The following is a 17790-nucleotide window of genomic DNA, read 5'->3' on the forward strand; positions in this document are numbered from 1 at the left end:
TGCACTTTCTTCTTCGTCTGTTAGTTTGGTTGTTATCTGCTAGGTACTGCGCAGATGTTTCCAGAATCTTTGTGGGTTATTTTTTAGGAAGCTAGGAAGAGTGACACTGTAGTAGTATTGTTCCGAATCTTTTAGTTTCTGCTTAAAATGCTTAACTGCAGATTTTAACTTCAAGGTTGTAGATGGTTTCGGATTATTCTTGTTTGCCTTACGAAGCCGATTTGCGCGCCGTTTAGCATGTTGAGGTATGGTTTAGCATGATAAGACGCATGGTTTTATTCGTGCTCAAACCAGTAATGTGCAATACGACTCGCATAGAAGGAAGACTCCAAAGCTGAAAATATAAAGACGTGAGCTGCTTCGTCTGTGCAGGGATTGGGTCAGAAATCCCTCGGACGACCTACCTGAAGCTGTAGTTGGCGCAGGTTTTAGCTATGTGCCAAGAAAATGTTTTACCGATTTGAGGGACATGTCGAAGGTGAATGCGTAATATTTCTTGCGCGCATAAGGCGTTCATAGGTAGACATTTTGCTCCCACCACCGTTCCGACGCAGGAAGGTCTTTTTGGTAGGCCAAGTAATATGCGTAGATAATTGTTACGTGCTGCCTCAAGTTTATTTTTGCTGGTATTCACGGTATTCACCGCAACACCGGTAGACTGAAGGGTAGAACATCGTCAACGGAAGCTTTATGTAGTAAATGTCATTGAGTGGTAATCGCTGCCTCAGCATCACCCGGCCATATATAGAAGCACTTATGATATTCCTTGAGCACAGTGTAAACTTTTTGGTTTGCACGGTGGAGACAAAACGAAGCAATAAATGTGTAGCGCCTGTAGCCTGCATCTATACCCTACTTTACATTTGCCCGCTGCCTTACAGGTGGAACACCTCCCTCAAGTTTGACAACCGGCGATATAAACTGCAATCTTCCTTGTGTACGACCTACGTATACCAAATCATGTCGAGAAGGCTGCAAGACAGAAAACGACAAAAAACCACCCGTCGTCGGCTATATTGAATGATGTTTTCACCCTAGTGAACTACGCCATTGTCTATAGACAATGGCCTAAACTACGTTCCCGATCCATCAGTGTAATTCTCCATAGAATGGGCAAACGAAGGGCTGCGGCAGAGCCGTTACGGCAAACGCTGATGGCTTATTATAGGGCGAACTGAGAATGGCTGCCTCGTTATATAGCTGCGCGCACCTATCCGAGCGGATGGATCATGGCACTTGTCCGGAAATGAGGGCTGTAAAAAGCCGCTTTCAAGCAGGAGCCTCAGGCAACGGGCCACGGTTGGGGGGATCGACGACTTCAGATGCATATGAACACATTGTGTGGCGCTCTCTAGAAAGGAATGATGATGATTTCGGTGCCTCAAGAAGGCATTTATTTGCGAGTCCTGTTTTTGAACGTAACTATACATATCAAAACAGGTTGAAAGACGACGAGATGTAATCGCAATGCACACAACTAAAACCGCTCTAAGCATCCCTCCTTATTATTCGAGGAGACGGACATTACTAGCACGAGAAAGGGAAACACCTATTGAAGTACTTTAAAAACTCACTGTTTATCTTCCTTATTAGTTTACTTAAGAAGAAATTTTAGTTCGGCCCCAACTGCGACACAGGCTATTCAAATACATGTAAAACGCAGAAACGTTTTTCTGAGGTAACCCCTGGACCAATTTTCATGATTTTTTTTTTTGCATTTGAGAGCGAAAGTAAAATTTTAGTGGCTGCTGGAAGCGGAATGGAGATTTATGGCCTGAATTTTGTTAAAAGGATTTGAAAGAATTCGCAAATTAAAGAAAGAATAGACGCACGAAGTTCATAATTTAATAGCTCTGCATCGAGAACAGATACCGCGGTTTTGTAAACGGCATCCATTAGATAACTCAATTCGATATGTCAATTTATATCTTACGTGAACTCGCTATGTTGTTTACAGGGGTTCTGCAAAAGCTGTATTTCCGTATTACTGAATTTTTTTAGACTCATGTGTAACATACCAATTTTGTCCCCTTTAGATGTCCTCTTAGATGCAATTCACAGAATTGTGATATCATTTTTCCTTGCTGAGTTATAGAGTTCTAAACGTGATAGTTCTGTATAGTGAAAATTTTCGATGTTTGCCAATTTTTAATACAAAGTTTAACGACGTACAAGTCAAAAATTCGAACCCAACGGTGACTAGATTTTAAGTTTTTCTTTTAAATGCAACAAACCTCGTCAAATTTGTTGCAGTGGTTGCGCAGGAAGACGAATTCTCCTCTCACATTCATTTACATGGGAGCACCCGAGCTAAAGCTTCAGGCAGACATTGCAATTTCCGAATTGCAGTCGGTCAGCTTGCATGACGTATTCACTTGAAATTAATTTCCTCAATGACACCAGATTGAACATGTTATTTCCCAAAGTGTATGTGGAACGAAATACATGGGCGTTCGAGTTACTTTTGGGCTTCAATGCATAAAGGAGCATTTTGTTTAAAATGTAAGTGGAAGAACGGTGCATTTTTACGGTGAGTTTGCTGCCGCCTATCTCCATATTGGCGTCATTCTGTAAATTCATTCCAAGTGGATACACCTTGCAAACTCACCTGCTACAATTCGCAAATTGCAATATGTGCCATAAATGAATTAATTGACAACGTAATTAGTGGATTTTTGTTAATTATTTTGATATGTGTTTTGATTTCCCGTGCAAGTTATGTCCGCTTCTCTGAATAATCCAGCTCAAGGACTAGAATTATGTTATCTGCAAGAAGCGATTTTTAAAAAATTCCATTAGCCTTAAAAATTATCACCCTGTATATTACCAAATGAAGAATTACAAAATTACATACAGGAACGTTTACAAATTACAATACAGGAACGTTTTCAGCGAAATGTATGTATTAACGGGAAATATCATACAAAGTTAAGTAAATGAGATGATGGAAAACACGCAGTGGGAGCCCGATTATAGCGCTTGACAGCTTTCACCTAACTCTAAAAACAGTTACACCCTTTGGGGTGTATATTTGCCAAACAACGATAATCGTCATCTGTCTTGCCCCCATTTCCTTACAACCTTCTTCCTTATACATATTCCTTACAGAACATATAAACAGTTGTATAAATGCATGGGGTAATACACAGTACTCATTTTGCGCCACTACAAATCGTCCAGAACAGAGCAATCAAAAATAATAACTTTTAGCTCTCGATCACTACAATAACGCCAAACAATTATTACAAGTGAATGTTATTCTTACCGTGTCCGACATAATTAAATATTATCCAGGTATCTGTTTATTTAAGCATATCAACAATCGGTCCCCTTTTTATTTCATTCCGTCTTCTTCACTACACAACATCAGCAGCACAAGCTTTGCCCCTAACCAGAGCCTCCTAGGGCTCAACGTCCGAACTACGGCAAATAAACTGTTCATTTAAGCGATTTTTCTTGTTATGGAGCTTAGTGCTATTTGTTTTAAAATGAATTACACTATATTCTTTGATTAGCGCATTTATAAAGTTCATTTTGAAGCCAGAAAGTTCATTTTGAAGCTAGATAACATTTTTTTTCATATACTCCATATTATATGCAGTTGCGTTGTCATTGGTAAATGTTATAGTATGTTATATTTCGTTTATTAATCATATGTGAAATCAATAGAACATACCGCTTTTCTCTTTAATTTGTTTATATTTCTATATGTTGCTGATTAAGCTTGTTGCATAATTCTTTTCTTTTTTCGTGTTCTAGTATGTTTTTTTTAATAATTGCTGCCCTCCTAATTTGTTTTTCACAAATTTTTTTTACTGTCGCTGCTATAAATCAATTCACTTTTCGTGAATACCATGACCAAGAGGTCTGAATTTATTCTCCGACTGCGGGGCCTCCTCGTATGTATTGCATTTCGTAAAAACTTTATATATAGTAATACAATTCGATTCTGACTACTCGGTATGTCCAGCGCAGAGATATAGGTCAGCTCGCATATTCATAGGACTAAACGGTCACTGTCAGAGACGGGGACAATCAAGCTGTTTTTAAGCTACATAATACCGACCACAGCGGGAACATAGTGCTACTCACGAAAGGGGATAAATATATTTGTGCGGCAGATTTGAGGTCGGTCAGAATGCAATGACAATTAGTTAAAACGATGGCATTAATCAAATTTCTTTAGATGCCGTTACAAATGGACGGCCACATAAGCAAAGGAAAAGCAAGCGATGAGCAAGTGCACGCTTCATAATAACTTCTGAGTCTCTTTCCTTCGTATTGAATGAGCTGATAAATGACGTACTTTCGAAACAAAAACAAATATAACACTTTCAGAAGCTGCACTGACTTCGCCTAGAATACGTGAATTCTTCATGGCGCAAGCTTTCGAGCCCATCAATATTCACCCTGGAATTGATTTTTACGAAACGGATGCAGAGCCTCTGCTCATTCCGATGCCGATTTGGGGAGTTATGTGGATTGCGGTGGAATAACTTTCACGTGCCTCCGCTAGCACGAAAAGAGCGATCTCACTGCAGGTTGCGCCACGCCGCCACTGCCATGGTGAACTCTGGTAGTTGCAGTCCTCCTGCTGCAATGGCGCAAGTGTACAGAACTCAAAACGCATCGAGCTTTTTCATCGTTCCTTTAATGTTGTTTTAGTCGGCGCATCGTGAGAGTATACAATGCTATTAAACTGTTGTGCGCCTGCGTGCTACGTACAATCAATGTGCCAAAAAGAGCCTCGACATTTGAGATCTCTTGCAAAGACAACAGCTGGGTACAGGAAAGGTCGTGGAGTAATGACAGAGCCGCGGACCGAAATACGCTTAAATTTATGTCCAGGTTTAATAAGTTTTTGGCGGCTCCCAGTGCTTCTCGTAGAGAGAGACACACAAGAAAGGAGGAAGGCAGGGATGTTAACCAGAACGCGAAATCCTGTCTGTTGCCCTAGGCTAGGGAACTTGGAAGGGGGAGGTAAAAAGATAAGAAAGTAGGACGAGAGAGATATGGAGCATAGACACAGGATCACCACTGGTCACGATGGCCGCATACTATCGCAGCGCAGGGTCGCGCACAGCACAACGAACCCTATAGTTCAAGCTACAACCGCTCGCGAAGCTCTGATGTCCATAAAAAGTGCAGCAGTGCTCTCATGGCCCTCCACTGTGATGGCCTGTGAAGCCGACAACCCAAAATGTTTTGCTCTGATGATGGTATTTGACCAAAGCGATCCAGCGCAGTTGCGAGCGGTCGTCTACGTTGTTCCGAGGACAGTCACACAGAAATGTGTTCAAATCAACACATATAACGTTGTTGGCCATTTAGATGCAATAAGCAAAAGACTTCGTAAAAGCCACTCTTAGCTATAGCCGAAAAAATAGGCTTACCTGGCGTCGGCAGAGTCCATTTGGGATGCGAAGGCATAGCGAGCAGGCCAGGCAGATGGTGGATCCAGCTGTTTTCAAAAACACGGGGTGTTCGACATGGAGAATATGATATATTGTGCAGGCACTCGAAGTTCTCTAGCGGTATCTGACCTTGACAACGGTTCTTGGCGCAGGTATACATACGTTCTATAATATAGAATACAAGTTCGTATCGTCAGCGATCCAAGCTCATAACAAAGGCTGCACGGCTGCCTGTTCCAATAGATTTACCGCACGTGGCTGCTCCTATCAATGTTAATAAATATCTTACTTAACTTTAATATTGAGATCAGTTAAGCAGTTGAAGTACAACAAATTCACTGAAGTAGAACGAACTACACCCAGGGGTAGTGTACAGACTGCACGCTTTGTCGCCCTTATACACAGCCGCTTGAGCTCACCTCTTCTTTAATATTTTTGCCCTGCAATCAAGTGCACTCAACACGGTCGCTGCTATCATTCTGTGCCATGAAAGCATAATTAAAAGGCATGCTAATAGCCGAGATAAAGCATTTTACATCTTACATCATGATATCTTCATTTGAACGGGATCACACATAGACAGCCAAATAACGTAAATGCAACGCCCATTATTCGGCAGCCATACCAAAACGTATCAAGGTTGGACAATATACATTTAAACCAAGCAAAAGCACACTTCGGTTTGTGAGTGAAAACTGGAGTCAAATTAGCCAAGAAGCAAGATTACAGCAACGTGAGAAACAGGCCTTAATAATCTCACATGAGTCTTCAACAAACAGGCACCTCGACTTTATTGGCTTCGAATAGTTTTATTACACCAAGAAAACAAAAAAAAACACGGAAACCGTGAAATCACTAACATTAAAGCTTCAGTGGGGACTATAGTATATAGTCGCATCAATGTAATAAAATAAGCGCTGCTTTATTGCAGCTCCACGCAGCACGTAAAATACACGATTTGTTCATTTGATCAAATTGAGTTTTCATTCACCAGCAGTGGTTACATGTTATAACGGGTGAACGGAAGGGGCATGGAGAAGGCATCATACTTCTGTGTCGCAGAACAAAAATATCTTGCAGTATCTGGAACCGACAGAGATAGAAACTGACAGGCTGTTGTTCAGTTGCTCGAACGCAGACGCAAACTGCAGGGAACCTTTTTCTTTTCCGTGAAGTATTTAACGCCTTGTTTTATTGCGCGCTAACTCGACTCTACATGAAAAAAATATATTTCCAGATTTTTTGTTCCAGTGAAAGTAAGCAGCGTGCCCAGACATATTCAAGCGCTAACAGGTTTGAAAGATACCTGCATCCCTATGTATGCAACATGGAGTTGCAAACAAGAGACACGCTCCTCCGGCCAGCCTCTCCACCTTTCGGCTCATTAAACATTTCTCTCTGTCTCTCTCTCTATGCATTCCAATCGTAATTTTAATCATTCATATCAAATAATAAAGAAAACATGCAGATGCGTTCCTTGCAACCTACAAATATTCCTAAAACACCAAAAATGTAAGCTTGTATTCAACTATTTCTAGACATACTTTTCTTTGAAGGTGCATGCATTCTACCCCTTCGCGCTTTCAATTTTCATCACAAAGTGCACATAGATGGTGCGCTTGGAAGAATCCGAAGCCAAGCTTTTCTAAATTAAAGCCACCTTTGCTTTCGCAGAAAACGACGAAATATCAGTCAAATGGAAACAAAAAGAAATAAACCGCTTTTGTATAGAAAGATTACTAAAACAATGAGCACAAAAATTACATTCGTGTATAACGTTTACAAGGTCCGTTTCCTCCATTTTTGGGGGTGGGGGGCAAGCGGGGGGGTCTCTGAAATATTTGCTGTCATTCGCGATATATAAAACTGCTTTATGCACTCATGCTTCTGCGTTTGATTGTTTTCACGGCAGCGTTATCATGAAAAAAAATATTTTTAGCCATCTGCAGTCACCGAAGCGTCGCCTCGCTTCCAATTTCTTGAAAAGTTATACCAAGGGAACATATTCCGTGTTGTGAAGCAAATAAGCTAATAGTAGCTGCCTAAACTTTCATAGAAATTCAGGTATTTTGGGGCAACCTTTGCTGCCGAAATAAACTTCTATGGGAGGCACGGCTCATCTGTGCGACACTATAGTTGCTGTCTTCATACCGATAACAATCTCTCGAAGTAAACTCGCGTTGGGCAAGCACCTTGTCACCATCAATTTAATGTCACACAGCATTTATGCTTCTCATAGCGAATCGCCGTTAATGGCGCCCTCCGCCCCAAATTTGTCGCATATTATCCTCGTCCACAGCCACATGTCCACATGAAGAAATAATGGTCATCATGCTGTTACGACGACGATGACCTTCCGGGAAAAAAAAAACTCAACGTTGGGTATTTGCAACTGTCACGCTCCTATAGTGGCAACTGGCAGTCTCGAAGTGCGGGTTGGGAGGCAAAGAAAGGAAAGAAAATGGGTGGTGGTTACTATTTGAAACATCGCAGCAGACGAGGACACGGCATGAGCCACAGCAGATTAGCTCTTCAATGAATATCTCTGCCAAAACCTTTCATTCTCAATTCAAGACAGGTAAAAAAAAAAAGCTTTTGCACCTTTTGCCTGCTATATCGGGTACTTGTATTGCGCTAGTAAGCACGCTCTTCAAACATTACTGGTCTCCTAAAAGACGAAGTGACTTCACCCGGTTTCGCTCAATCTGTTCCTCCTCGCGGCTTTTATTGACGTATTGACGCGTGAGCTGAAATAAATGCAGATTTGTTCTGCATCTTTTTGCGTTATTTACGCTTGGTGGTGTACAAACAATAGCATGCTTACGCGATTATAATTAAACAGATTATAATTATAATTATATATATATATATATATATATATATATATAAAGAAGGAGACTAACGCGAGCGATTTGTTTCATCGAATGGTGTGACACTGCGCACCTGATCGCTTTCTGGAGCTGCGCATTAACACAGTGCTTTGGCGCGCGAAACCTTGTGGGATTGTGCGATGCACTTACAGTTGTACCACACTAATTGGCATTTAAGCGGTCTTACTGCTATATATAGTGTGAGGCACTCAAACGTGGGTAGGCGTCTTGTATATTCATTGCTTCCTGGAATAGAGTCGTCGAATACACAACGGGGGATTTGAGATGCTTAGAATTGTTGTTCGCTTAACTTCGCCTTATGGGAGGGGCGTGTGCCAATGTAGCAAGCTTCTGGACTGCCCACGATACACGGAGCTCGCTTAGTTGCGCTGGCGCCACCCGATATCTTAATCGTGGCCCTGAAACATAGCCTGTGTCCGCATGCCGCAAATTGTCGCGGTGTCCGTCAACACGGACTCCTGGCACCTTGTGCGGTAAACTGCATTCGCTTTTGGCGCAAGACGAAAACTTTGATACCATTGTCAAACTTTATTGTTTTTTGTAAAAATTTGTTTTTTTTTCTGAATACGTTGCTTGATCAGAGTAATCAAACATAAAAGGCCTGGCGGCAAACAGAAAAGGCCGGTGGCGCCAAATACCTTGAAATAAACCGGAAATTGTGGCAACTGTTGTGTCACCAGCTTCTACACAAATACAGCTGGGGCCGTATAACGTAAAACTATTCCAATATGTTTTTATTCCAATCTCCTGGCGTCAAATTTGCGTAACCACCGACGCAAGCATCGGGCGGTCACCCACAGGGTTGTCTCAACAAACCAATCAAATGCTCCCCTCTTTCATAGGAGGCCACTTTTGTTCCCTCAAAGAACGAATAACATTGCCTGCGCTGAGTGGCTTGTCTTATCTGATTGGTTAACAAGAGGTGAGGACCATGCTCAAGTGGAGAGGGATTCGATGGGGCCGAGCCACTGCACTGAATATCGATAACCGGATGAAGAGGCTGGTGCCGGCGTATGCGATTGGTCCGCTTTAACTTACTTAGCTTGCGGTGGCTCGTTGACAATCGCGGCGGCATGCAACGGAAGCTTAAGAATGACGCTAAAACGGATCCTCAGCAAAGAAGAGTTGGCAGAACGAGGTCGCAAAGGTGCCGAAAATTCTCAAAAACGTTACAGGGCCACGCAAAAAGCTTTATTACACGCAAATAAACCCATGCTCTCCGGCAGGGGCGAGTAGCCAGTGCCGAAGCGATCGGTGGCAGACATCTTTTATTACTTTCGGAACGAGGCAGCCTGCGACTATTCAGAAGAAAATTCAGTTTTGTTCGGCATATTGATGCATCTTTGACGCGTATACGTCATTTTGACGCGGTGAGTTTTCGCGGTATTGTGACGTCGCGTGAGAGGCAGGTGAAGTGGGTACAGCCCAAAAACTTTTGACCAATAGCCGAGGGCTAATGGCAAAACGGCGTCGAGTCAGAAATAACTATTTTTCTTTTGTTCGGTCCAATCATGCATAATCAGTGTGTAACATCATATCAGGAGGGGAGCTATCGCGGTTCTCGCGACATGGCGTGACAGACAGGTGAAGTGGGGGTGGTCCAAAAAAGTTTCTGACCAATCGTGGTGGGCTGATAGCAGAATTGGAATAGAAAAGTTTGGAACAGTTTTACGTTATACCGCCCCTGTTTCATGATCATATTGATACAAGGCAAAAACATATTTAAACAACGCGCGCAGGTTCGTCCGCCCCCTCAAGAGGACAACGGCGTTTTGGAAGTAAAGACGACGAAATAATGCCACTTGTTTTCGCCGCTCGCATTCGCATCGTAGGTGGCCGTTGTCGGCCTCTACAAAAAAAAAGAAGAGGTGAAGCGACGCTCGAGGGAGAAGAAGAAGAAGGCATTCCTGATCTCCTGTTTAGAACGCAGCAGTGCCTTTTATTTACCCCCCCAGGGCACAAGTTATCCCACAATAAATAGCAGTGTCTGGACTCCCTTAACTGTTCATTACAATTCTGGTGGAGCTGCTAGGTAGTGATTTCCAGCCCAACTGGAGTTGGAAAAAGCAGCCTGGAACCACGCCATCTCGGACCCAACGAGCTCACGCCTGCCCACCAGCGCACGAACGCCTGCGTGGTGAGCCGCCTGAGTTTCCTCTTTTGCCGGAGCAAACTATAATAGCAGCAGCATACAATACTGAAATGACACCTCAGACAGGCTCGACCCGTATCGTTGTTGATCAGCCGCGGACGCCCGAGCCTTTTCACGGCGACACTTTCGAAGACGCCGAGGACTGGTTGGAAGGCTTCGAGTGCGTCACTGACTACAATGGATGGGACGAAAACCGGAAGCTCCGCAACGCTTACTTCGCGTTGCAAGACTGTGCGTGAACGTGGTTTGAAAACCATGAAGCTGTCCTCCGGTCGTGGGATGACTTCCGACGGGAGCTGTTGGCCACGTATCCGAGCACAGACCGCCGGGAAAAAGCTGAAGCCGCTTTGCAAGCAAGAAGTCAGCGAAACAACGAAAGCGTGGCAATGTATCTCGAAGATATGTCCCGCTTCTTCCGCCGGGCCGGTCCGAGCATGAGCGAGGACAATAAGCTTCGGCACCTGATGCGCGGTGTAAAGCAGGAGCTTTTTGCCTGTTTGGTTCGCAGCCCTGCACGCACCGTCACCGAATTCCGCTCCGAGGCGACAATTATGGAAAGGACTCTTCAACAGCGTGCGAGACTCTACAACCGCGATATGAACGTCTCCTCTATGGATGCGATGTCGGCAATGTTCGGGAACAGCGTCGAGGTCTTACGAGAACTCGTAAGGTCTGTGGTTCGAGAAGAGCTCCAGAGGCAACAGCTGAACAACGGCCCCACAGCGGTCTCTTCGTTAGCAGAAGTGGTTCGCGAAGGAGTGAGACAAGCAGTCCGTGAACAGCACCCACCAACACAGCCACAAGCGTCGTCACCGGTACGGCTGACGGTGTCGTACGCCGAGGTACTCAGAGGATCTCCAGGACGTACTTCCGTTGCGGCAACTACGCATGTACCCGAAACTGGCTTGTTGCCGTCTCCGCGGGACACGAGATTCCGGGAAGCTGACATATGGCGCACTCCTGACAGAATACCACTGTGCTACCACTGCGGCGAAGCTGGTCATCTCTACAGGATGTGCGAATACCGCATAGCGGGACTTCGGGGGCTTTCCGTAAACGCGCCTTGCCCAAGAAACGGTGAACGCCCTTTCGAGATCCAGGAGTATTTGTCAACGCGCCAAAGCCAGCAGACTACACAGCAACATCAACCTCGGTCAACAGTGCCGCTGAGGTATCGATCACCGAGCCCGCGTCCATCGTCAAGCTCCCCAAGGCGCCGCCTCCGAAGCCCACGTCGGGAAAACTAATACCGGCGACCTGTGGAGGTGAGGCCGCTGTCGACGCAAGAACAGAGCCTCCAGCGCTGATTCTGAAATATAACGACGGACGCGAGAGCAGTTGCGAACAGAGTGACGTTGCTTCCGATTTATGTTTGTTTATACACGGCTGCGAAATTACTGCTTTAGTAGACACAGGCGCAGACCATTCCGTTATGAGTAAAGTACTTGCCAGAAGAATGAAAAAAAGTGCTGACTCCTTGGAGAGGACCGCAAATTCGATCCGCCGGAGGACACCTTATCAACCCGGTGGGCAGGTGCACTTCTACAATCGGAATACGCGGCTTTACATACGTCACCAGTTTCATTGTCCTGTCTGAGTGCTCAAGGGATTTTATTATTGGAATGGACTTTTTGCAGGCGAACGGTGCAGTTATCAACTTGCAGGAATCCTGTGTGTCGTTCTCAACGAAGCACGCCATCGCGACGTTCCAGTGTGAAGAACAATTTGATGCGCTTCAGATTATAGACGACGACGTCACGGTACCCCCAAGATCCAACATAGCTGTCGCCCTAAGAAGCACCGTGTTCAGCGACTATGAAGGAATAGCAGACAGTAACACTGGGCTCTTACTCGAAAAAGGGATTTGTATGGCAAGGGGTGTTGTTCGGCTGCGTGACGGGCGTTCAAATGTCTTGCTGACTAATTTTGGGAATGAAGTCCAGCATGTTGCGAAGGGAACCGTCATTGCCCGCCTTAACGACTATGAACAGATTACGGATTTGAGCCCTTTCGACGCTGCACTTCTGGATTCTGACAACGTAGACTCCATACTCGCGTCCGTCAACATAGGAGCAGCACTATCACCGAGCCAGAAGCAGCAAATAGCGGACCTTGTACGAGAATTCGCCTCGTGGTTCTCAACGACATTGAAAGTCCAGAGAACATCCATCGACAAAAACCGTATCATTGCCGACGAAGCTGTGAGGCCTATCTGCCAGCATCCCTACCGAGTGTCACCGAAGGAGAGAGAGATCATCAGCAAACAAGTCGAAGAAATGCTTAGAGACGATGTAATTCAACCATCGACCAGCCCGTGGGCTTCACCTGTGGTGCTGGTAAAGAAAAAGGATCAGACCTTGCGCTTCTGCGTTGCTTATCGGAAGCTAAACGTCATCACAAAGCGGGATGTCTGTCCACTTCCGAGGATCGATGACACCCTCGATAGACTACGGGATGCGAAATTCTTTTCCTCTCTCGACCTCAAAAGCGCATACTGGCAAATAGAAGTGGACGAACGCGATCGTGAGAAGACAGCATTTGTCACACCAGACGGACTATACGAATTCAAGGTACTTCCTTTCGGCCGCTGTACCGCACCTACTACCTTTCAGCGGATGATGGACACTGTGCTCTCCGGGTGAAAGTGGCAGTCCATCTGGTTTATCTTGATGATGTCATGATTTTTTCTACCAACTTTGCTCAGCATGTGCAACGACTAAAGACTGTGCTCAAAGCTACTAGTGCAGCAGGGCTGACGATAAAGTCCCAAAAATGTCACCTCGGCTTCCATGAGCACCTTTCCCTCGGCCATGTGATTAGCTCCGAAGGCATCCGTCCTAACCCTGAGAAGAGCGCAGCAGTAGAAAAGTTTCCTAGACCAACCGATAAAAAGGCCGTCAGGCGATTCCTAGGACTTTGTGCCTACTACAGGCGTTTCGTCAAAACTTTTTCGAAGATTGCCGAGCCGTTAACGCGATTAACGAAGGAAGATATGCCTATCGTCTGGCAAAGTGGACAAGAAGATGCATTCAGTGAGCTACGATGGCGACTTCAGAATTGTAATGAACAGTTAAGGGAGTCCAGACACAACTATTTATTGTGAGCTAACTTGTGCCCTGGGGGTAAATAAAAAGCACTGCCACGTTCAAAACAGGAGATCAGGAATGCCTTCTTCTCCCTCAAGCGTCGCTTCACCTCTTCTTCTTCTTGTAGACGCTGACAACGGCCACCAAAGATGAGAGTGCGTGCGACGAAAACACGTGCCATTATTTCGTCGTCTTTTCCTCCAATACGCCGTTGGCCTCTTGAGGGGGCGTATGAACCTGCGCACGTTGTTTAAATATGTGTTTGCCTTGTATCAATATAGTTATATCATGAGGGCGATATGAAATAAAGTTACGGCAATAAAGCACATTTAGGGAACGTGCCTAAACAGTTAACAAGCGAAAAACAGCAACAAGAAGGCACATTCTCCACTTTTTGCAATTAAACACATATCAAACAACCAATTCAACCAAATAATACAAACTGAATAAATTAGAACACAAGGACCTACTCATGACCCAAGCAACCTAATAAGTAAGTTTGATTTTTGCGATCACCCGTTATGTAAACACAATCTATTTTAGATGCAAGCGGGTCACTTTACCAGAACCTAATTTGAATCCTTTTTAAGCAAGACGGGTAAAATGTGCACGGAGAGTGAGAGAAAAGTCATAAGGGAAAGGCAAGGAGGTTACCTAGGCTGAGTCCGGCAGGCTACTTGGCACTAGGGGATGGGAAAGGGGATTGAAAGAGGAGAAGGAAGAGAGAAGTTCACACTTTGCACTGTTACACACACAAGCGTTCATCACTGAGGCAGTCACAGGCGGTCATGCAGGCCGGTGCATTTCAAGAAACGCACCAGCGTCTTTGTGGCCTCGCAAATAGCAGACGCACGAGGCCACGGGCCCAAGCTCTAATCTGTGAAAGGCCTGTCGTCTAAGTGCCCCAAAAATGTGAACAAACTCCAAAGCAAGACTGCGGAAACAAATTGCATGCAGTGGAATCAGCGCCACGGCCATGCCATAGCGAAAAGGAAGAATAGACGTGGTCACTGACTTCTGTGCTGCGCGAAATCCACCAGGAGAGGTGCATCACGTCACAATGGTGGGGTTTACATTCGGGACTTATTCCAGTAAGACCGCCGGCAACCGTCATGTGAAGGAGCGACGCTAGTGCTCTCCGTTGACGAAGTAATTTTGGCATCCAATGGTATATGTATGCTAAAATAGCGAATCTTCGTGAAAAAAAAAAACTCATTTATGAACAGCCGTTATTGCAGCACAATGAGCCCAAACTCTCCAGCCATATCCTGCCCACCAGAACAATTTTTTTATGCTGTCACCGATGTTGTCATGACGACGATAAAATAAACATGAAAATCTGAAGTAAATAAGGCACCAAAACCGGTATCGAGCGTTAAACTTTCACCTAGCAAAAGTCACAAAAAGCTAGTCAAGTGCCCGACTGCCACAGCGACAAAACACGTTCCCTAAAAAGAGCAATGCCTCACGGAGCACCTGTTTTGGTTCACGCTGTAGTGCCCGAAGGCAGGCACTGCAAGAGCCTGCAGCCTGCGGATACTGCATGGCGCGCTTTTTGCGAATGAAAAGGTGACGCGAGGAATACACTGTTACCGCCGCCGACGAGACAGTGCCCACAAAAAGGAAACGCCGCAGATTGTCACCTACATACTTGAGGAAAAGTTTCGCATTTGTTTGAAAATCACATTTCGTGTGACACGAACAGCAACCGACATAACGGACTAGACTGAACCATTCTGTCAGAAAGTACGCTCGAGCCACGCGATCAGCTAATGTTAAAAGGGCAATAAACCTGTTTCGAACTTTTATTCGGTACTTTCTCGCAGACATGAAGAACTTGGTGCCCTTCAGGATAATTCTTAAAACTGCGCTACACCATGAGTACCTCGCCCTCCTCGCCCCCTCGCCCCCTCACCTAGCCAGCCACCATAATCCTAATTGGGAGAAACGCAGAGACGCCTTCCAATACTTATTGTATGTGTTTTCAATTGTTTATGTATTTAGGTATTTATTTACAGATGGGTTTATTTAGACTTAGATAAATGATTCGGATATTCAACCAATCAGAACAGTTGTCTAAAACTGCCGTGACCTAATTTATTTCAACTCGATAGTTAAGCGGCGCAGCCGGCAATGAGTCATTTCGAGTCGCACTTCAATACAGCGTATGTAGCACTGCCCAACAACAGAAAACAAATAACGCAAGCTCATGAGACCGCTTACGTCAGGCTTTTGTCGCATACATACACCATGAAGCAAACTCGGTCTAGCTATCGCTTAAATAAATCAACACCTATGTACAAAATTCATTTCACACTCGGCTAATTCTGCACACTTCGTACATGTTTCAAAAAGCTGGTATGTCAATGAGATCACTGTGACATAATTATTTACAACGCTAAAATAATAATTCGTTCACTCACTCGCTCGCTCACTGTGACGTCTAGCGCACTCCCAAAATGGATCCACTTGAGCGTTGTCCGCGTGACAACGCGCTTAACAACGTTGAAGGTCTGAATATGTCAACGAAAATATAACAGGCCTCTCTCACATTCGGCCTCTCAGATTCATATTAGTGAACACAGCACAGGCTCAGAAACTGGGCACCCGATTTACAGGTCGCCGCGTCTTAGCCTCGAGCTCACACACACGGCACCAGCATTGTCTGTATAAGCGACATGAGCAATGTCATAGTGGAAGGAAAGTCAAAATCAAGCCGACCGGGACCGCACCCCAGACCACTGTGGCAAACAGGCACCATTGCGGTCTCTTGAAGGCTCACTAAACAAACTTTGTTCTAGAGCGACGTATTAACAGCTCCCAAGTACTCCGAACACTACTCTTTCGAAGCAAGTTCAGACATGCCGAATGGGAGGCTGTTTTCCCAGAAGGGTTTTTAGAATAAAAAGGCGTTGTGCCCAACAGTCCATGGTGCGTAATGGCTTGTAATGGTTTTGCATTAGCTGCAGGGACAGTTCAAGCGCGACGTCTGAAGAAGTGCTGTGGAAAGAAGCGGCAATCGCTTGACCTGTAGCAGACGGCTGCACCCACTTTCTGCACTGCTGAAGTCACACACACGCGCTTCATTTTGAAGAATGTCCACAGTCACATCACTGTTACATCACAGATAGTTGGTCTTAGGCGTCGCTCAGTTAGCAGACACACATTAATGACGCTCGACGCCAGGAGTTGGCTCCACAGTTTCACCCTCGTCGGCTGTTTGTCACTTGATTTCTTGAAGGCTGCTGGGAACCACGGGCGAGTGAAAAGAAGAGAGGGATGAAAAAAGTAAGGCACAGTTACGCATGGGTTTGGAGCCAGGATTTACCGTGTAAGGCAAGCTACACGGGTGTTAAGCAATGAGCATTCAAGTGTAAAATGACTTTAGCACCCAGTAAATGTTAGCCGACAGTAACCCTTCTTTCATAGCAGAAATGTTGGTGCTATTTGTACTTAATCACATTTGATAAACCAAAATGACCTTGCGCTCACCGCTCTGCTACATGTAAAAAAGAATGTTCTGTCTTAACAATAGCTATGTAGAAAGTCAAAGAATTAAGAGGACGCTTTATCTGTGGTGCTCCTATCTAAATACTTGTAAAAGGAGAATTCATTTTCTCGGCAACCACTGGACCAAATTTGACAAGGTTTGCTGCATTTAAAAGAAAAGCTTAAACCTAGTGATTGTTTGTTTCGAATTTTAGACTCAGGTGGTTAATCTTTTATTAAAAATTGGCAAAGATTGAAAATTTTCAGAAAACGGAACTGTCAAGTTTACAACTCTATAACTTGGCAAGGAAAAATGATATCATAATTCTGTAATTGCATGTGAGAGTATATCTAACGAATACAAAACTTATATGTCACACATGAATCTAAAATATTATGTAATCCGGAAATGCAGCTTTTGCAGAACCCTTGTAGACAACGTAACAAATTCATTAAGATATAAATTTATATGTCGAATTTGTCCGCTTTCAGTGATGTAGTGGTGTCGTTTAGAGAACCGCGATATCTGTTTTTCATGCAGAGCCATTAGTTTATTAGCTTCGTGCCTCTATGTTTTTCATACTTGCGAATTCTTTAATATTCCGTTAACAAAATTCAGGCCCTAAATTGCAATTCCGCTTCCAAAAGTCATTAGAATTTAACTTTCTCTCTCAAATGCACTAACTTTCATTAAAATCTGTTTAGGGGTTATCTCAGAAAAGCGTTTTTGGGTTTTACATGTATTTGAATAGGCCGCG

At 44.5% G+C, this 17790-nt stretch overlaps 1 protein-coding gene across 1 annotated transcript in view; it reads right to left on the reverse strand.

The window, feature by feature from the left end:
• Positions 1-15545: 15545 nt before the first annotated feature.
• Positions 15546-17790, reverse strand: part of LOC142590426 (hemicentin-1-like) — a 158799-nt gene continuing 156554 nt past the window's right edge. Inside the window, exon 9 of the mRNA XM_075702554.1 lies at positions 15546-16785. Coding sequence (XP_075558669.1) covers positions 16767-16785 — 19 coding nt within the window. The 3' untranslated portion in view covers positions 15546-16766. The remainder of the gene's footprint in view (positions 16786-17790) is intronic.

This window comes from Dermacentor variabilis, chromosome 1 (genome assembly GCF_050947875.1).
Source record: "Dermacentor variabilis isolate Ectoservices chromosome 1, ASM5094787v1, whole genome shotgun sequence".
NCBI classification, from domain to species: domain Eukaryota; kingdom Metazoa; phylum Arthropoda; class Arachnida; order Ixodida; family Ixodidae; genus Dermacentor; species Dermacentor variabilis.